Here is a 20782-nt window from a genome sequence, read left to right on the forward strand (position 1 = left end):
GACTGGAGTCAAGGATGGTGCAAGTTTGCATAATGTAGTATATTTATTTGCAGCTGATTTTCCCATGCTTTTGTTCTTTTTCACCTCTCTTTGCTCTATCCTGGTTATGAAAATTTGCGCTTGGACCATCTCCCTGCTAGATACGTTGTGCTCACGCCTGTGCATCGGCATGCCTTCCGCCCCTGTGGGAATTACTAGAGCATTTACACTGATTTATCTAAAATAGTTTAAAATCAAATCTGGCTGCTTGGAGCTGTGGGAAAAAAAGTAATTGCCTATTCCTTCTGCATAACATACATAAGATAAAGCCTTTCCTATTAGCTGAAGGCAACTGTTCTTCAGGGAGGCAAAGAGGTTTTTTTTTTTTTTCACAAATTAAGAGCTCTGTCTCTTGTGTCTCATACTGGTTTTGAGCGTGTGAATCTATGGAGGATCACCACTGAGTGAAGCAGGTGCTTCACTTTTTGACAGAATATGGCCAAAAAAAGAGAAGTCTGGAGTAAAAAGGTGGATTTGTGTTTCACTCTTAGCACTATTTGGGCTTTAATTTTTTTGAGTAAAACATTACTACATCTTAGCCAGGTTGGTTTTTAGGGCGATAATAATGGGAAAAATGAGTACAGTTTTCTGGTTCAGGTAGGCTTTTCGAGGGCTCCAGGCAAAAGGGGAATAAAGGCAGGTGGGAATGTCTTAAGATTTACCTCTAATTAATCTGCCTAAGCACTGGTTTGCCACTGGAGCTATGTAACATTAAAGCTGCGCAGCAGAATTCATTTGGCTGAAAAGTCATATATACATATATAGGGAGCTTAATATATATTTATTTATATATGTTTATTTTCATTCAGAATTCATTTAGTAAGATTTGATTCTTGCAATTTAACCACAGATAAAGAAAAGGATTGGTTGTATCAACATAAAATTCACACAACATGCTGCTCCTAAGCCAAGATAAATCTTAAAAACTTGTAGGTAAAAAAAAAATTCAGTTTTTAACTGACTGTAAACCACCACAGGCACTTTTCTTAGGGAGGAAAGATGTCGCATGCAGTAGATCTGGAGTTGCCCCCAGCAGCTCAGTTTTATAGACAAAGCAGCAAGACACCCGGTGGTGGTCCAGACATGGAGCCTTGCCGCTGGACAGCCCCACTGGGTTGGTGCGAAGAAGCCTGAGAGCGGTGGTGGCAGCTCCTCCTAAGCATCTGATGTCACCTGAACCCTCTGGAGGCTTTTCCACAAGTGCTTGGAACAAATCAGATATGTTCTTTAATAAACATTACTGGAAGATAGCTGGAAATGCCTGGCAAGAAAAACCTTAACTGCCAACCATGCTCATCTTCTGTAGTTGAAGCATTTTGTGCCATTAATTCAGGCTTAGCATAAACCATGCTCCTCTCATGGGCCTTCTCTTTTCTAAATACTGTCCCAGAGACTGCTCAGTGTTTTGTGTTCATTTCACCCTCTTTTTACAGCCCCTTGTGCCATAGTACATTGTGGGACTCCTTGACACTTCCTTTACAGTTTTGGGCACTATATAAAATGCTACCTCGCACTTCCCTTGGAGCTTAATTTTTCATTGCCTTTGGCAAATTTTAATTCTAGTTATTATCTAGGTTTAATAGTGAAGCACAGAAGCTAAATGAATTGTCAGAGGTCATTTGGTGAGCAAATGGAACAGCCTGGAGTAAAACGGGCTTTCCTCATTGGCATTTATCATATTATTTATAATTTGAATTCCAGCAACTCTTTGAAGTCTTAACTGAGGTTGCATTGCATCAGGCAAACAAAGGGCAAGTCCCCACACCGAACAACAAGTGTTTGAACTGATTAGACCTGAGAAACAAAAGAGAAGGAATTACTATCAACATTAATGCACAGGGCTTAAGGGAGGGGCTGTCAGTACAGAAAAGTACAGTGAGAACTTTTTGATATGTCCTGAAGTGACTTTTCCAGTTTTACATAGGAAATCTGTGGCAGTCAGGAAGTAAACACAGACCTGAGTTTTAATAAATTATTTAATTTTAAGAGTACCCATTATATTCACATTCTCCCAGTGCTGTTTCCACAATAAGCTGAAGATTTGCTGTAACAGCTCGGTCTATAGGATGACTGAAGTGTGTACAACCACAACTAGGCCAGTGGTTTGGACACCGAACATCCTTCTCTCTGGGACAGTCATGCTTACAGGAATGATAAGAGACCTGAAATTAAATCTGAAGAGAAAAGGTGTCCAAAGGGATTAGAAATCCTAACATACTGGAGATCCACTTGGTCTGAACAACACCTAGCGATTCAGCAAGGCTGGAAAGTCTCAAACTGTGGTTGATTGGTTGGTTGGTTTGTTTTCTTAGAATGATCAGTGAACGTTGATTTTCTTAAAAAAAATTTGTACTCTCTCCACAAAACAGAGAAAAAAGTGCCAAGTTTTTCAAAGCTGCTTAAAGTATTTAAGACACCATCCCTAGTTAAAATCCATGGCTTCATTTAAGTATTTTGAAACCTAAGCTGCCACTTGAGAAATCTGCAGTTACCAGTGACTGCAAATTACTAACTATGGAGTAATGATCTTTGTTAAAAAAATAATACCCTTTAAATGAAAATCCTACATCAAAAATCATCCCTTAGGTAATGGTTGGTTACCAAGGAACAATTGTGTCAACATGGATTTATCTTCTTTTCTGAAGAGAACAGTTAAACAGGAAAAAATAAAGAAAACAAATAAAAAATAAGAAGAGAAATAGGAGGCCTACGTTGTGGGAACTTTCTTAAATTAATTGAAAGATTAAAGAAGCCTTTTGTGTGTGAGGTCCTAATTAGTTTCCAAGAATAAGTTCTGCATACTGTCTGCATGTGTCAGACTAGCCTGATTTGCATGCTCTCTGACCCTCACATTCTGCTCACATTTTTTCATTGGAGATGTACAAGAGCCTAATCCTTTGCTCAAATTATTCTCCTGGTTTTTCTGAAAATCTTTATTAAGGGTCCTAATAAAGGGTCTTTATTTTGTTATTCCTTTATCAGTATGAGTAGTACAGCTCTTTCTGAGACCCTTCCCCTAAAATTAAACAAAATGAGAAGGTCATGCATGCTTACACAACTATTCTCTGTTTTCACATACATAGCAAGCGAGCTAGCGCATGTTTGTGTAATTTCTGAGAAATCAGTATTGTCTGAGAAGGTTCAGGTTTCACCAGTTTCATCAGTTGCCTATTCTGAGAAATCTGGCAGCAGTGCAAAGCTACTTTTCAAATGAAAATCAAACAAAAATATAGTATGATGCAAGCACCTTAGTACATAACTAGAAAACGTATATTAATAACCTTGACATGTATTTCAAGGTGACTTTGTAACTCTGTTTTAAAACACTGCGATCATACTGGATACTTAAAATATGATAATAAGTGTTTTGCATGTATAAATCATTAATGAGAGTTTGCAAAGTGCTTTGAAATCCTTTAATCTGAAACTTCCGCAGGCTGTTCCCAATGACTGGCATTGCTTTGGGATCTTTACAAAGACATCTATTTTACAGGAATAATTTAGAAGATGAGGACCACAGATTGAATGAATTATTAAAAAAAGGAAAATAGTAGTAACTAAGAAAATTAAATGGTTTTGAGAGAAAGGTGGTGGAGCATGAACGCTTGTTATACTGAAATCTACTAATCTTCCACAAGATAAGATGGTACCCCAGCAGTGGTAACACCTTGCCCCAAGAGATTTACTTGTATAGTTACAGAAGATTGTACATTAAAGCTGAAAAGGGAGATTTTTACACCCAGCTACAGACGTAATCCCAGCATTAGGGGAGAGAGAGTCCTCTTTGCCGCTCAACATACTTGTCCAAAGAGCCAACTGCTAAGACTGTCTACTGCAAAATTATACCACCTGTCTGAGGTTAAGATCCAGCTGCTTTGGGGTATAGGAATACTAAAATTAAGGAGCAAAATAAAACAAATTCCTTCTCCCTATATATCAGGTAAGGTGAACTCACTCTCCCTAAGCATGCAGGTTCTTTGGGTATGGCCAATGACAGAGGCCGCTAAAGTAATAGCCATGATCTTTGGTATTGCCTCATACAGAGCTTAGTGATTCCCTGTAATCCTTCCTCTGAGATCCCCATGAGTCTGGCTTTGGTGCTGTGTGAGCTGTGACAGACTTCTAGGGAGGTAAAATTAAGAAGTCACCCAAACCACTCCTGTTTTACGGTGAAAGCTAAGGTTCAGTCCCACTGAATAATGATGAGACTTTGGAGGCCATGAAGCCTCAAAGGATATAGATTTTTAGAAGTCATTTGCTTTGAAAACGAGGCAGCCCAGAGCTGTTCCAAATTTGAAACTGGAAATATTTAGTAGTTTTGGAAGTCTGTTTATGCTTTCTAAGAGGTGCACTTCAGCTCCCAGCCCATCTGTCTTCTGTCCTTATGAGTACCCCAGCTAAATATGATTTGAGGGGAAAGATGACTAAGGAACAAGAACATCAGACTGACAATAGGCAGCCTACTAAAAACACTAGCAGTTGTGCCACTGAAGAGGGGCTGGCTCTTGAAATACACTCACAAAAAGGGAAAATAATCTGTCACTGAGTTGACTTGTGTCCTGAGAAAAAAACGGATTAAAATTATAAGGCTTTACCCTTCATGGTAGAAATCATTGCAATGATCTACAAACCTGGGGAATGGAGTTTATGTGCATCTGCTGGGATCCAGGGTCATCCAAGACTCTAAGGGGTGAGTGGGATCTAATATGAGTGCAGTGTAGGGGGAAAAAAAGCATTATGAGGTCAGGAATCATGACCTGATTAGTGGAATGATATACGTGACTTTGATCTGTTTATCTTAAAGGGATATTATTACTCAATTCATGGGTGTCTGAAGCCAATACCACACTTTAAATATAATAACACAGCACTCTGCATGTATAAATCATTAATGAATACTTGTGATATGACATTTGATCCAAGAAGGACGCAGAGCTTCCTGATAAGAGTTATTGCCCTAGGGATCCCTCCAACACACCTCATAATTTAGGAGGGATTTGCAGAGAAAAATTTTTACTGCTCTATTAGAGAAGCAAACAAGTAGCAGGTAAACAACTCGACAGGAAATCTGTCTGTAGGGAAGGGCAGATCTTGGGGTATGTGAAACACTTTCCCTGACTAGCTCATCCTGTGGGCTGACAGCTATGGCTTTTGACACAACAGCTCAAAGACGAGCTACATGGGGATGAAAAAAGTCTTTGACATCCTTGATGACTGCAGCTTTTCACCCTGATTCTTACTGGCAAGCCCTTTAATCAGGGTTGATGCCCAAATAAACATCCTAGGGACCAACCAAAGCTTGAGGGCAGAATGACACTTTATGTCTCAGGAAGGGTTAAGATGTCCAGAAATGTCCTCTTATAAAGAATAAGAAACCAAATACCAATTTCTGTCTAAACAGCACATTGAGATAGAAGTGATTACACTATACCAAGCTTTTCAGTGCAACAAAGTGTCATGGCAAGTCTTAGACTCTTCCTGGTCTAGCCTGAAGGAGCCCACTTACAGTGGGGTCACTGGATGTGAATTTTCATTGCGAATCTGGAGCAGATGTATGGCTCTAGCTCTGCAGGCAGGCAACTTAGTCTTCTAGTAGAGCTGAGGAAATTATTTTTCACTGAGAAGGACATGTGAAAAACAAAGGGAGAGCAGCAATAACTTAGGATTTTTATAAAAAGCATTTTTGTGGGAGCAGCAGGGACAGGCACAGAGCTTGTGGCAGCAGGCTAATGCTTGAGAAAGTGGATGGTTTGTGTTGGTGATTTCCAAAAACCCCATATTCCAACCTTATTTTGTTGCCCAGGACACCCAGTGCTGCTGCACTATATAGTCATAAGAATTTAGAGTAGCTGTGGATCTGCTTCAGAAGTTTTATGAAAGGTTATTATTATGACACAGATAAAACTACTTTTTAATGAAAAAATTAATACGCTTGGTTTCTGAAGCCATTAAATATTGCCTTCTTAGGGAGTAACCATGACTCCCAAATTTAAAATGATGTTATTATCCAAGTGACATAACTATTTAAATTTTGTCATATACTCACAATATTTACATAGTATATACACTTTGCGTGTCTCAGGCATTAATGAATATATGGGACTAACTTTGAAGTCCTTTCCTTTAAAGAAGCCAAAGGAGAAGCTTCAATATTGTTATACGGCCCTAGGGACCTGCAGACAGACACACCTCAGTGGCTTTTAAATATGTAATGGAGGTAAATGAAAGATCAAGATTCTGATATTGCTAGGTAGAAAACTTGAAGGGAAATACATTTTTTTGAAGGAAAGAATATTCCATAAAAACATTTCTATTAATCCTGAAACTGATCACTTATCCCACCTCAATGATTCCTACAGGATGCATTCCCAATAAATTTGGTTTTTCTCTGAACTGAATTCTTACAATAGTAAAAATAAGATCACAAATCTGGGTGTGATATTTTGTAGGAACTCTGCTGGGTGGATAATATTATCCTTTCACAGTCAGTTTAATTCCTGTTTTGCTGTAGTCATGATGTATTAGGCTCTGTTTTAATGAATGAAAGTAAACATTTCTCTCTTCAGAAATGTTTCATGCAATGGTGTAAAAACATAAGCTTCAGATTTTCTTCATTTTTCTTAATTTGATTAACCAACTCAAATTATTTGAATGTAGTGTACATGATTGTTTGCTACCACCTGAATGAAGCATTTGCTTTTCTGTGTTTGGGTATGGTAATAAATCAACTGAAAGTATGTGTCCAAGAAATTGCATGGATGCCATCTTCTCATGTGTTCTCAATTGCTTTAATTTCTTTCCCATAACAGAGTTGTCTGAACACTATAAGTGGATGTTCTGGATACCAAATTGTTATGCCAGTACATAAAACCTTAGCATATTACACCCCTAATTAGACCAGGGAAACTAATTGTCCAATAGACAATATCCAACACCAGATGCTGAACAGTATGTTTCCATGGAGAAATACTTTGTAGAACGATTCTGGTTTGCTTTAAAAAACCAATTTGCTGTGTTAAATTCCTAAGCCAGCGTCTCTCAACACCAGCAGCACCTTTTCTACTGAGTTTCTTCTCAAACATTTGATGGGATGTTTTTGTATCCTGTACTGTCACAGTCTTCACTGCTATTAGTACATGAATGATACAAAGTCCTGTTGTGAGAAGAGTTTTTTCTGTACTTCATAGGTGTCTGGACTGTCTGAGATTGCACAACGGACTTTAACTGATACCTTGAATGTGCAATTCAGTATCTGGCCAGGTAGAAACAGTTGACCTGTCTAACTCATTATCCTTGCACAGTTTGAACATGAGTCCATAAAGTCTGAAAGTTTTCAGTCTCAGCTTGGTGAGGTAATTCTCAGTCTGACTGATGTCAGGAAAGGATTCTCCTTACAAGTTGTTGCTTCATTTTCTGACTCCATGTTAAAACATAAGAGACACTCCAAACAGACCTCAGCTTACTATTGGAAGAAGGGAAAGAAAAAAACCTCTTTGAGTCTTTACAGAAATTGCTCTGTGGGTTAAGGGGAAATTTGCTTTGAAAAATGTCTTGAAGTGTTAAGCTGACTTGGAAGAACACACTTTTTAAACATTCTAATGGTACCATGTTGTGTGTTGGGAATTAAAAGCAACTGGAGATTCTACAAAATGAGAAGGTAGCAACACAAAAGCTATAGAACATGATGCGGATTCTGAAATATAATAGCTAATGCTGAGTGACAAAAATTTGCTACTATGCAGGGTATGTGACCTAATTAGGCTTTTACTGAAAAAAAATATTTCACTGTCAATGAGAGATTCAAACTAGATATGTGGTGCAATCATAAGAAACAGAGTAAAACACCTGTAACTATCAAAGATGACATTCACATCACTCTAATTTGTAAATGGCTTTGTGAAAGACAAGCCAGTGACTAAAATGACAGAGGAGGAAAAATTCATTGCTCTCTAAGCAGATCACCATAAACGTCTAAATTGCTGAATCAGCAGTGCTGTACACGAAACTCATTTGATCTCTAATTATGTCACATAAAAAAATGTTCTAGGGTGGAATGGACCTTGCATTAACATGGAAATGGAGAGGGAGAATTGCAAGTACCAAATCAAAGCCTACATGAGTAGTAGGGAGCGCTTTCCATACAAGATGAGCTTGTTGGTAAACACATTACATGCGCAAAGGGTGCCTCTGGGCCTGGGGCGGTCTGGACCAGTATAAAAGCCAGTGCCACAGCACGGTCCCTCATCCACTTCTCTTGCCTTCTCCTCCTTGGCGAGCAAGGTGAGTAGCAAGTGCCTTTGTCTGTTTCTCTTCTTCATCAATTTTCTCTTTTTCTTCTGCTCTTGCTGGAGTTTCTGCTGAGATCCTTGATCTTCGTCACGTTCCAGACTCTCAGCTCATTGTCAGCACTGTAGGAGGTTGGAGAAGGTCTTGCACTCTCTTTATAGGGGATCCTTAGGGACTGGAGCTATTTAAACTCCCTTCTTCCTTATGAAGCCTGTCCCTGCTCCCCAGCCTTTTCTCTTGCTGAGCTGCCTGTCAGGCTGTGCCTCACATGCTGCCTGTGTTTTTCCTGCCCTCTCTCCCAGGTGCACCTCCGACCCACAGCCATGTCCTGCTACGATCTGTGCCGTCCCTGTGGCCCAACCCCACTTGCCAACAGCTGCAACGAGCCCTGCGTCAGGCAGTGCCAGGACTCCCGCGTGATTATTGAACCATCTCCCGTGGTGGTGACCCTGCCCGGACCCATCCTCAGCTCCTTCCCCCAGAACACCGCCGTGGGATCCACCACCTCCGCTGCCGTTGGCAACATCCTGAGTGCTGAGGGAGTGCCCATCAACTCCGGGGGCTTTGGCCTCTCTGGCCTTGGTGGCCGCTACTACAGCAGGAGGTGCCTGCCCTGCTAGAGCCGGGATGGACGTCCAGTGAGACCAACGATCAGGAAGCCCAAAGCCAGGTGCCGGACTGAGGATGGAGCTGCTGGCCAGAGTTTCCAGATGGGCTGAGAACCCTCGTGCCCTCCTGCAAAGCAGGGAGGGAAGCAAGGTGCCAGCCTGTGCTGGCTGGAAACATGGCCAGCTGATGTCTTCTGCTTCTCCTGCTTTCTTCTCCGCATCATGAGTCCCTGTTGTCTCCTGCTGTCCTGTGCCATGGGTTCATCCTGAAGGAGGTGGAGAGGGGCCCTGTCTATCCCCATCTCCCCATGTGTGTGGAGGAAGATGCATGTCCATGACTGTGAAGGGGTGCCTGACTGTCAGGTGCCCTTGTAGCAGCCTGGACAGGGTCCCTCCCAGCATGCACTGCTTGGTTTCTCTCTTTAGACTCAATAAAATTTATGTTGCATTGTAGCTTGATGTCTCCTTGTGTTCCTTCCCTCCTGGGATGCCCAGCCAAAGTGTCCAGGGGTGTGATGGTTTAGTCCCTGCTGGGGTTCGAGACCACGCAGCTGCTGCCCCTCCCCCCATCAGGGAGTGAAATACAAAGCCCTGGGGCTGAGATAAGGAGAGGTTTAATACAACAGTGCAACAGCCACAAAACAAACAACAAAAATAACAATAACAATAACAGTAATAACAATGAACAGAGCAAGATATGTATTGATACAGCAGTGAGAGCAGGGAGATCTTATAACACACGCGTTCACTGATTCTCCCGCGCTCCAGTGCTTCAGTGCACAGAGGTGACAGGTGACGTCAGCATGGTATTGAATAACCCGGCTAGAGCTTCCCCTCCACTGCTGGGGAAACTTAACCCTATCCTAGCTAAACCAGGACAAGGGGGAAATGGGATTCCCTGGAGGGAAAGGGGTGGGCGGGTAAGAGCCAATGTTACACCATTTGGTGTGTGTAGGAGCTGAGTACCATCAAGATCTATGGTCACTGGAAGAGAGATAGGTCAGTGGAGGTCTGTGTGGTATTCTCTGAGTAGGCAAAGGGTGTCCAGGAGCTCCCCCAAGGGACATGTGAACAACAAGCGGAGTTGGTGACTGGCTTCCAGTTGATGAGGCAAGCCTTTGACCTGCTGGGAGACATTTCTGTGTAGGTTAACACCCACCTGACCCAGGCTCTGGTTGCACATTACTACCCGCAATGTGTCCTTGACTTTCCCTCCTCCAAACACTTCTTCCACACCCTGGAATGGGAGGGAGTCCCAAAGGAGTTGAAGGGGCAAGTGGCACCCGGGGCAAGTGGCACCCAGGGCAAGTGTGTAAAGGGAGATGCAAGCCCTCTGCTAGATTTTAGCACAATGGGGATGGGTTGATCATGGGTGTGTAAAATGGGGAGGGAAGAGGGATGGACACACCGGGCTCATCCTCCCTCAAGTGGAAGTGATGGGTGGTGTTGGTGATATGTCCTGTAAACACTGCAGGGGTCTGGAAGGGAGCAGGAAATGCACTTTTTCCCCCAGCGGAACAGTTGTGTGATCAAAAGCATTAAGTGTTGCGGAGTCCTTCCGCATATGCCACTGTGTCTTGAAGGGAAGTGATTGTGGGGGAGACGTGCAGCAATTCCTCCAGAGACCCCACTCAGCTGCTGTGCAGGCTGTGCCTGGGGAGGTGCCAAGCAGTGATCCTTTTGTCCCTCCAACCAGGCCTCAGACGGAGGAGACTGAGGGAGTGGTACCCCACCAGCTCTGTTCTCAGTCCCTCCTTCCCATGCCCTTGCCCTCCACGGGCATTGCTTTGGTCCTGCTGCGCTGGTCCTGCTTCAGGGAGAGTAGGAGGCACCTCTTGTGGCATGTTCCTCTGACTCTCCTTGCAAAGACTGATGGGCCCTGCTTGCTGCTGAGCAAGGTTGGGTGTCCTGTGGGAATCCTGCCGAGTACCTGCTCATGCCTGGTGTGCCAGCAGGCTGGAGGGCCAAAGCAGAAGTTGTGCCAAAGACACAGGCAGGAAGGAGGATGTATATGGGTTGGTCAGCATGTGTCTTGGTCACTGGAGTGGCTCCAACTTTGCCTGAGGCCTCCAGCAAAGGGTGCTGGGAGGGGAATAGCCTTCATTCTTAACCACTGGTAGTCTGCTGCTTAAGGCAGGTGGGGATGGAGGAGGGAAGGAAGATGGCAAAAGAGTCAGGCAAATTTCCACCGAGATCAAAGCTCAATCTCAGAGAGAGAGTCTAAAGTAAAACCCAAGGCAGAGATGCCCTGGCTGGAAAGGCGATGCCTAATACAGTGTGCATGAGGAGAGCATGAAAGTGAGAGACTGATGGCACCGATCGTTGCCTGTGGATGTCCAAGCTGAAGCCTCAAGGTTATGTGGAGACCTCCCCATTCATCAAGTAATACTTTAATGTGAGGACCTGGAAGGCAAGAGACCGGCATTAACTGGTGAGGTGGGACAATCCTCATTGCTGGCTGCATCATCTGCCTGTGCTGACGTGTCATTTCCCCTGGAAAGGCTTTGGCCTCTAATACTGTCACTTGAAAGGAGCCCGTGTGGCTGAAGGGGCATGTCATGAACAGGGAAATGAAAAGGCAGCGTTGCAGGGAACATAAGCAGTGTCCCCATTTCTGTAATTGTGCTGCTTTGCATGCAGGATGAGCTTGTTGGTAAACACATTACCTGCGCAAAGGGTGCCTCTGGGCCTGGGGCGGTCTGGACCAGTATAAAAGCCAGTGCCACAGCACAGTCCCTCATCCACTTCTCTTGCCTTCTCTTCCTTGGTGAATAAGGTGAGCTGCAACCGCCTTTACCTTTTCCCTGTCTTTCTGCTTTGTCTGTCTTCTGGCCTCAACTGAGTCTTTGCCTTTTTGAAGCTTGTGCTGAGAGCTGTGGTCCCCGATCCTGCTCACAGCCTCTCGGTTCTCTTTGCCACACTGTGGAGGAGTGGGAACAAGTGTTGGGCTCTCTTTACAGCTGAAGGGTAGGGCCGAGGCTCCCAATCCTCTCTTGTCCCTGTGCAGGCTGTCCCTGCTCCCCAGGCTGTGCCTTTTCTCTTGCCGAGCCACCTGTCAGGCTGTGCCTCACATGCTGCCTGTGTTTTCCCTGCCCTCTCTCCCAGGTGTACCTCCGACCCACAGCCATGTCCTGCTACGATCTGTGCCGTCCCTGTGGCCCAACCCCACTTGCCAACAGCTGCAACGAGCCCTGCGTCAGGCAGTGCCAGGACTCCCGCGTGATTATTGAACCATCTCCCGTGGTGGTGACCCTGCCCGGACCCATCCTCAGCTCCTTCCCCCAGAACACCGCCGTGGGATCCACCACCTCTGCTGCCGTTGGCAACATCCTGAGTGCTGAGGGAGTGCCCATCAACTCCGGGGGCTTTGGCCTCTCTGGCCTTGGTGGCCGCTACTACAGCAGGAGGTGCCTGCCCTGCTAGAGCCGGGATGGACGTCCAGTGAGTGCATCGATCACGAAGCCCAAAGCCAGGTGCCGGACTGAGGATGGAGCTGCTGGCCAGAGTTTCCAGATGGGCTGAGAACCCTCGTGCCCTCCTGCAAAGCAGGGAGGGATTCAAGGTGCCAGCCTGTGTTGGCTGGAAACATGGCCAGCTGATGTCTTCTGCTTCTCCTGCTTTCTTCTCCACATCATGAGTCCCTGTTGTCTCCTGCTGTCCTGTGCCATGGGTTCATCCTGAAGGAGGCGGAGAGGGGCCCTGTCTATCCCCATCTCCCCATGTGTGTGGAGGAAGATGCATGTCCATGTCTGTGAAGGGGTGCCTGACTATCAGGTGCCATGGTAGCAGCCTGGACGGGGTCCCTCCCAGCATGCACTGCTTGGTTTCTCTCTTTAGACTCATTAAAATTTATGCTGCATTGTAGCTTGATGTCTCCTTGTGTTCCTTCCCTCCTGGCATGCCCAGCCAAGCTGCTCAGTGAGAAATCACAGAATCACAGCATAAGTGAGGTTGGAAGGGCCTTCTGGACATCACCAGGTCCAACTCCTGCTCAAGGAGGTCATGCTAGAGCCAGTTGCTCTAGGTCCAAATGGATTTTGGATATCTGTAAGGATGGAAACTCCATAATCTCCCTGGGCAACGTGTTCCAGTGCGTGGTGACCCTCACAGTAGAAGTGTTTCCTGATGTTGAAATGGAGCTTTCTGTGGTTTTCTTGTGTCCATTGCCTCTGGTCCCTTTATGGGCAGCACTGAAAAGAGCCTAACTCCTTCCTTCTTGAATCTTCCCTTTGGGTATTTAAATACATTAATAAGCGCTCCTGCTCCCAGGCCTGCTCTTCTCAGCTCTCAGTCTTTCCTCATATGGGCGACTCTCCAGTCCCTTAATCATCTGTGTGTCCTTTCATTTGACTCCCTCTAGTATGTCCATGTCTCTCTTGCACTGAGGAGCCCAGAACTGGACACAGTATTCCCGGTGTGGCCTCATGACTGCTGAACAAAGGGGAAGGATGAACTCTCTCAACCTGCTGGGAATACTTTGTCTAAAACATCCCTGGGTACAACAGTAGGCTGCATTAGCAAATGTGATCCCATACAGGGTAAAGGGGTGGCTGAAAGGCTGTGGTGCTCTTGCATTCTTTTGAGGGGCTGAGAGGGGGTGTCCCACTGAAATGGTCACCTGGAGGGGACCGTCCTTTGCATGTGACAAAGCCACCCAAAGTCACCCCACATGCCTTTGTCCTGAACAGGAGACTTGATGTCTCTCCCAGCAAGCCCCTGTGACACTTTCCATGGCTCCAAGAGGTGGGTGATGTGTGACCGATGCCCAAGGAGTTGTAACCACTCACTTCTGACCCGAGACCATCTCTTTGTGCCTCCCAGCTCCATTTCGGATGTACTAATCAGTGTTGGCGGAGCTGCACAGTCACTGCTTGTGAGTTTGCATGGCATGTGGCCCATGACATTGAGGTGAGGGCATTCAGCAAGTCCTTCTCTCTTCCTCTGCTCACCAGAGGAGGAAAAAAAGAAACTCTTCAGGATCAGGCCATTGTGTCTTCCTGTCCTTCTGCCCTGGACTGCAAGACCACCCACATCAGGGAGGGAAGTTACATTGCTTGTTCCTGGAGTTGTGATGTAGGTGGCGATGTAGGAGAGAAGCAGCCACCCATCCCTTCCTGCGACATGTGCTAGTCCTCCACAGGTGATGTTTTGCCCATGCCCCCCTGCCCTGCTTCACGTAGAGTGAGGGGCCCCTCTTGTGCTGTCCCATACACCTTGGGAACCCCTACAGTGCCTTTCCCCATAGCTAAAGCCCTGTCTTCCCTACAAGACAGCTGCTGTCAGCAATGCCCCCTGCCCCTGTGCCTGCTGTGCAGGAAGGCCCTGGGGAACGCTCCCTCCATCAACACTCATGAGCCATGATGAGCTGACAGCAGAAGCATAGTGGGGTGAAAAGATGGTACCAGGGAGGGAAGGCAGCATCTGTGGCACGTGACCAGAGAGACCTGCGTGCAGCAGCATATTGGAGCCTTTTGGCAGACCCTCACTACAGGTGCTGATGAAGGGACTAGCACGAAGCAGTGGGAAATGGGCATCCTGCTGCCTACTTGCCTCCAGTGTGTTCCTGCTGACGCCTCCAGACCATGAGTGCTTGTGATGAGTCTTGATGTCTCATGGAAAGCTTTTCAAGCTTTTTGCAGTGCCTGTTATTGAGTTAGTGTACAGGCTCAAAGACAAAGTGTTTGGTAGCCTTGGGGTTGAAGAAAGAACATTTGGGAAGCCCCAAAACTGACCTTTGGTGCTGGGAGTGGAGGGTGAAGTAAGATTAGTGTGTGTTAGAGAGGAGTGCCTCTGCTTTTCAAACATCCTCCTCCTGTTGACCTGAGGGTTGCTGGAGGCTCTCCAGATAAGGTAAGGAAGGGCAAAGAGCTTAAGGGATTCTCTTGATGTTAAATTGCTAAGCCTAAAACTTCACAGGGTATCCAAGGTGACTGGGGAATTCATACCTAAATTTGATAGAGTTAGGTATTAGCTTACACGATGGATATGGTGACTCCTGTCACAGAAAAGCGTTTTTAAGTCTGGCCTTGTATTTCAGAGTTGCCAGAAGACATGCCCTGTTCATTACGAGAAGCCTTAAAGTGAGGCCCTGGAGCACAAAGAGATGGTAACAGCTGGTGAGGTGGTACAGTCCTCATTGCTGGCTGCATCATCTGCCTGTGCTGACGTGTCATTTCCCCTGGAAAGGCTTTGGCCTCTAATACTGTCACTTGAAAGGAGCCCGTGTGGCTGAAGGGGCCTGTCATGGACAGGGAAATGAAAAGGCAGCGTTGCAGGGAACATAAGCAGTGTCCCCATTTCTGTAATTGTGCTGCTTTGCATGCAAGATGAGCTTGTTGGTAAACACATTACATACGCAAAGGGTGCCTCTGGGCCTGGGGCGGTCTGGACCAGTATAAAAGCCAGTGCCACAGCACGGTCCCTCACCCACTTCTCTTGCCTTCTCCTCCTTGGTGAACAAGGTGAGCTGCAACCGCCTTTAACTTTTCCTTGTCTTTCTGCTTTGTCTGTCTTCTGGCCTCAACTGAGTCTTTGCGTTTTTGAAGCTTGTGCTGAGAGCTGTGGTCCCCGATCCTGCTCACAGCCTCTCGGTTCTCTTTGCCACACTGTGGAGGAGTGGGAACAAATGTTGGGCTCTCTTTACAGCTGAAGGGTAGGACCAAGGCTCCCAATCCTCTCTTGTCCCTGTGCAGGCTGTCCCTGCTCCCCAGGCTGCGCCTTTTCTCTTGCCGAGCCACCTGTCAGGCTGTGCCTCACATGCTGCCTGTGTTTTCCCTGCCCTCTCTCCCAGGTGTACCTCCGACCCACAGCCATGTCCTGCTACGATCTGTGCCGTCCCTGTGGCCCAACCCCACTTGCCAACAGCTGCAACGAGCCCTGCGTCAGGCAGTGCCAGGACTCCCGCGTGATTATTGAACCATCTCCCGTGGTGGTGACCCTGCCCGGACCCATCCTCAGCTCCTTCCCCCAGAACACCGCCGTGGGATCCACCACCTCCGCTGCTGTTGGCAACATCCTGAGTGCTGAGGGAGTGCCCATCAACTCCGGGGGCTTTGGCTTCTCTGGCCTTGGTGGCCGTTACTGTGGCAGAAGGTGCCTGCCCTGCTAGAGCCGGGATGGATGTCCAGTGAGACCAACGATCAGGAAGCCCAAAGCCAGGTGCCGGACTGAGGATGGAGCTGCTGGCCAGAGTTTCCAGATGGGCTGAGAACCCTCGTGCCCTCCTGCAAAGCAGGGAGGGATTCAAGGTGCCAGCCTGTGTTGGCTGGAAACATGGCCAGCTGATGTCTTCTGCTTCTCCTGCTTTCTTCTCCACATCATGAGTCCCTGTTGTCTCCTGCTGTCCTGTGCCATGGGTTCATCCTGAAGGAGGCGGAGAGGGGCCCTGTCTATCCCCATCTCCCCATGTGTGTGGAGGAAGATGCATGTCCATGTCTGTGAAGGGGTGCCTGACTATCAGGTGCCATGGTAGCAGCCTGGACGGGGTCCCTCCCAGCATGCACTGCTTGGTTTCTCTCTTTAGACTCATTAAAATTTATGCTGCATTGTAGCTTGATGTCTCCTTGTGTTCCTTCCCTCCTGGCATGCCCAGCCAAGCTGCTCAGTGAGAAATCACAGAATCACAGCATAAGTGAGGTTGGAAGGGCCTTCTGGACATCACCAGGTCCAACTCCTGCTCAAGGAGGTCACGCTAGAGCCAGTTGCTCTAGGTCCAAATGGATTTTGGATATCTGTAAGGATGGAAACTCCATAATCTCCCTGGGCAACGTGTTCCAGTGCGTGGTGACCCTCACAGTAGAAGTGTTTCCTGATGTTGAAATGGAGCTTTCTGTGGTTCTCTTGTGTCCATTGCCTCTGGTCCCTTTATGGGCAGCACTGAAAAGAGCCTAACTCCTTCCTTCTTGAATCTTCCCTTTGGGTATTTAAATACATTAATAAGCGCTCCTGCTCCCAGGCCTGCTCTTCTCAGCTCTCAGTCTTTCCTCATATGGGCGACTCTCCAGTCCCTTAATCATCTGTGTGTCCTTTCATTTGACTCCCTCTAGTATGTCCATGTCTCTCTTGCACTGAGGAGCCCAGAACTGGACACAGTATTCCCGGTGTGGCCTCATGACTGCTGAACAAAGGGGAAGGATGAACTCTCTCAACCTGCTGGGAATACTTTGTCTAAAACATCCCTGGGTACAACAGTAGGCTGCATTAGCAAATGTGATCCCATACAGGGTAAAGGGGTGGCTGAAAGGCTGTGGTGCTCTTGCATTCTTTTGAGGGGCTGAGAGGGGGTGTCCCACTGAAATGGTCACCTGGAGGGGACCGTCCTTTGCATGTGACAAAGCCACCCAAAGTCACCCCACATGCCTTTGTCCTGAACAGGAGACTTGATGTCTCTCCCAGCAAGCCCCTGTGACACTTTCCATGGCTCCAAGAGGTGGGTGATGTGTGACCGATGCCCAAGGAGTTGTAACCACTCACTTCTGACCCGAGACCATCTCTTTGTGCCTCCCAGCTCCATTTCGGATGTACTAATCAGTGTTGGCGGAGCTGCACAGTCACTGCTTGTGAGTTTGCATGGCATGTGGCCCATGACATTGAGGTGAGGGCATTCAGCAAGTCCTTCTCTCTTCCTCTGCTCACCAGAGGAGGAAAAAAAGAAACTCTTCAGGATCAGGCCATTGTGTCTTCCTGTCCTTCTGCCCTGGACTGCAAGACCACCCACATCAGGGAGGGAAGTTACATTGCTTGTTCCTGGAGTTGTGATGTAGGTGGCGATGTAGGAGAGAAGCAGCCACCCATCCCTTCCTGCGACATGTGCTAGTCCTCCACAGGTGATGTTTTGCCCATGCCCCCCTGCCCTGCTTCACGTAGAGTGAGGGGCCCCTCTTGTGCTGTCCCATACACCTTGGGAACCCCTACAGTGCCTTTCCCCATAGCTAAAGCCCTGTCTTCCCTACAAGACAGCTGCTGTCAGCAATGCCCCCTGCCCCTGTGCCTGCTGTGCAGGAAGGCCCTGGGGAACGCTCCCTCCATCAACACTCATGAGCCATGATGAGCTGACAGCAGAAGCATAGTGGGGTGAAAAGATGGTACCAGGGAGGGAAGGCAGCATCTGTGGCACGTGACCAGAGAGACCTGCGTGCAGCAGCATATTGGAGCCTTTTGGCAGACCCTCACTACAGGTGCTGATGAAGGGACTAGCACGAAGCAGTGGGAAATGGGCATCCTGCTGCCTACTTGCCTCCAGTGTGTTCCTGCTGACGCCTCCAGACCATGAGTGCTTGTGATGAGTCTTGATGTCTCATGGAAAGCTTTTCAAGCTTTTTGCAGTGCCTGTTATTGAGTTAGTGTACAGGCTCAAAGACAAAGTGTTTGGTAGCCTTGGGGTTGAAGAAAGAACATTTGGGAAGCCCCAAAACTGACCTTTGGTGCTGGGAGTGGAGGGTGAAGTAAGATTAGTGTGTGTTAGAGAGGAGTGCCTCTGCTTTTCAAACATCCTCCTCCTGTTGACCTGAGGGTTGCTGGAGGCTCTCCAGATAAGGTAAGGAAGGGCAAAGAGCTTAAGGGATTCTCTTGATGTTAAATTGCTAAGCCTAAAACTTCACAGGGTATCCAAGGTGACTGGGGAATTCATACCTAAATTTGATAGAGTTAGGTATTAGCTTACACGATGGATATGGTGACTCCTGTCACAGAAAAGCGTTTTTAAGTCTGGCCTTGTATTTCAGAGTTGCCAGAAGACATGCCCTGTTCATTACGAGAAGCCTTAAAGTGAGGCCCTGGAGCACAAAGAGATGGTAACAGCTGGTGAGGTGGTACAGTCCTCATTGCTGGCTGCATCATCTGCCTGTGCTGACGTGTCATTTCCCCTGGAAAGGCTTTGGCCTCTAATACTGTCACTTGAAAGGAGCCCGTGTGGCTGAAGGGGCCTGTCATGGACAGGGAAATGAAAAGGCAGCGTTGCAGGGAACATAAGCAGTGTCCCCATTTCTGTAATTGTGCTGCTTTGCATGCAAGATGAGCTTGTTGGTAAACACATTACATACGCAAAGGGTGCCTCTGGGCCTGGGGCGGTCTGGACCAGTATAAAAGCCAGTGCCACAGCACGGTCCCTCACCCACTTCTCTTGCCTTCTCCTCCTTGGTGAACAAGGTGAGCTGCAACCGCCTTTAACTTTTCCTTGTCTTTCTGCTTTGTCTGTCTTCTGGCCTCAACTGAGTCTTTGCGTTTTTGAAGCTTGTGCTGAGAGCTGTGGTCCCCGATCCTGCTCACAGCCTCTCGGTTCTCTTTGCCACACTGTGGAGGAGTGGGAACAAATGTTGGGCTCTCTTTACAGCTGAAGGGTAGGACCAAGGCTCCCAATCCTCTCTTGTCCCTGTGCAGGCTGTCCCTGCTCCCCAGGCTGCGCCTTTTCTCTTGCCGAGCCACCTGTCAGGCTGTGCCTCACATGCTGCCTGTGTTTTCCCTGCCCTCTCTCCCAGGTGTACCTCCGACCCACAGCCATGTCCTGCTACGATCTGTGCCGTCCCTGTGGCCCAACCCCACTTGCCAACAGCTGCAACGAGCCCTGCGTCAGGCAGTGCCAGGACTCCCGCGTGATTATTGAACCATCTCCCGTGGTGGTGACCCTGCCCGGACCCATCCTCAGCTCCTTCCCCCAGAACACCGCCGTGGGATCCACCACCTCCGCTGCTGTTGGCAACATCCTGAGTGCTGAGGGAGTGCCCATCAACTCCGGGGGCTTTGGCTTCTCTGGCCTTGGTGGCCGTTACTGTGGCAGAAGGTGCCTGCCCTGCTAGAGCCGGGATGGATGTCCAGTGAGACCAACGATCAGGAAGCCCAAAGCCAGGTGCCGGACTGAGGATGGAGCTGCTGGCCAGAGTTTCCAGATGGGCTGAGAACCCTCGTGCCCTCCTGCAAAGCAGGGAGGGATTCAAGGTGCCAGCCTGTGTTGGCTGGAAACATGGCCAGCTGATGTCTTCTGCTTCTCCTGCTTTCTTCTCCACATCATGAGTCCCTGTTGTCTCCTGCTGTCCTGTGCCATGGGTTCATCCTGAAGGAGGCGGAGAGGGGCCCTGTCTATCCCCATCTCCCCATGTGTGTGGAGGAAGATGCATGTCCATGTCTGTGAAGGGGTGCCTGACTATCAGGTGCCATGGTAGCAGCCTGGACGGGGTCCCTCCCAGCATGCACTGCTTGGTTTCTCTCTTTAGACTCATTAAAATTTATGCTGCATTGTAGCTTGATGTCTCCTTGTGTTCCTTCCCTCCTGGCATGCCCAGCCAAGCTGCTCAGTGAGAAATCACAGAATCACAGCATAAGTGAGGTTGGAAGGGCCTTCTGGACATCACCAGGTCCAACTCCTGCTCAAGGAGGTCACGCTAGAGCCAGTTGCTCTAGGTCCAAATGGATTTTGGATATCTGTAAGGATGGAAACTCCATAATCTCCCTGGGCAACGTGTTCCAGTGCGTGGTGACCCTCACAGTAGAAGTGTTTCCTGATGTTGAAATGGAGCTTTCTGTGGTTCTCTTGTGTCCATTGCCTCTGGTCCCTTTATGGGCAGCACTGAAAAGAGCCTAACTCCTTCCTTCTTGAATCTTCCCTTTGGGTATTTAAATACATTAATAAGCGCTCCTGCTCCCAGGCCTGCTCTTCTCAGCTCTCAGTCTTTCCTCATATGGGCGACTCTCCAGTCCCTTAATCATCTGTGTGTCCTTTCATTTGACTCCCTCTAGTATGTCCATGTCTCTCTTGCACTGAGGAGCCCAGAACTGGACACAGTATTCCCGGTGTGGCCTCATGACTGCTGAACAAAGGGGAAGGATGAACTCTCTCAACCTGCTGGGAATACTTT

At 47.6% G+C, this 20782-nt stretch overlaps 4 protein-coding genes across 4 annotated transcripts; all 4 read left to right on the forward strand.

Annotated features, from left to right (window-relative positions):
* The first annotated feature begins 8648 nt into the window (after positions 1 to 8648).
* Positions 8649 to 8945, forward strand: LOC141916730 (feather beta keratin). Its single transcript, XM_074809487.1, has one exon. It carries the CDS (start codon positions 8649 to 8651, stop codon positions 8943 to 8945), a length of 297 nt encoding a protein of 98 aa, XP_074665588.1.
* Positions 8946 to 12059: 3114 nt separating this feature from the next.
* On the forward strand, positions 12060 to 12356 carry LOC141916728 (feather beta keratin). Its single transcript, XM_074809486.1, has one exon. The coding sequence runs from the start codon at positions 12060 to 12062 to the stop codon at positions 12354 to 12356; it is 297 nt and encodes a 98-aa protein (XP_074665587.1).
* A 3388-nt stretch (positions 12357 to 15744) lies between these two features.
* On the forward strand, positions 15745 to 16041 carry LOC141916695 (feather beta keratin-like). Its single transcript, XM_074809438.1, has one exon. The coding sequence runs from the start codon at positions 15745 to 15747 to the stop codon at positions 16039 to 16041; it is 297 nt and encodes a 98-aa protein (XP_074665539.1).
* Positions 16042 to 19429: 3388 nt separating this feature from the next.
* On the forward strand, positions 19430 to 19726 carry LOC141916673 (feather beta keratin-like). The gene has a single exon (XM_074809403.1). The coding sequence runs from the start codon at positions 19430 to 19432 to the stop codon at positions 19724 to 19726; it is 297 nt and encodes a 98-aa protein (XP_074665504.1).
* Positions 19727 to 20782: the final 1056 nt, after the last annotated feature.

Source organism: Strix aluco, chromosome 30, assembly GCF_031877795.1.
Source record: "Strix aluco isolate bStrAlu1 chromosome 30, bStrAlu1.hap1, whole genome shotgun sequence".
Classification (NCBI taxonomy): Eukaryota; Metazoa; Chordata; class Aves; order Strigiformes; family Strigidae; genus Strix; species Strix aluco.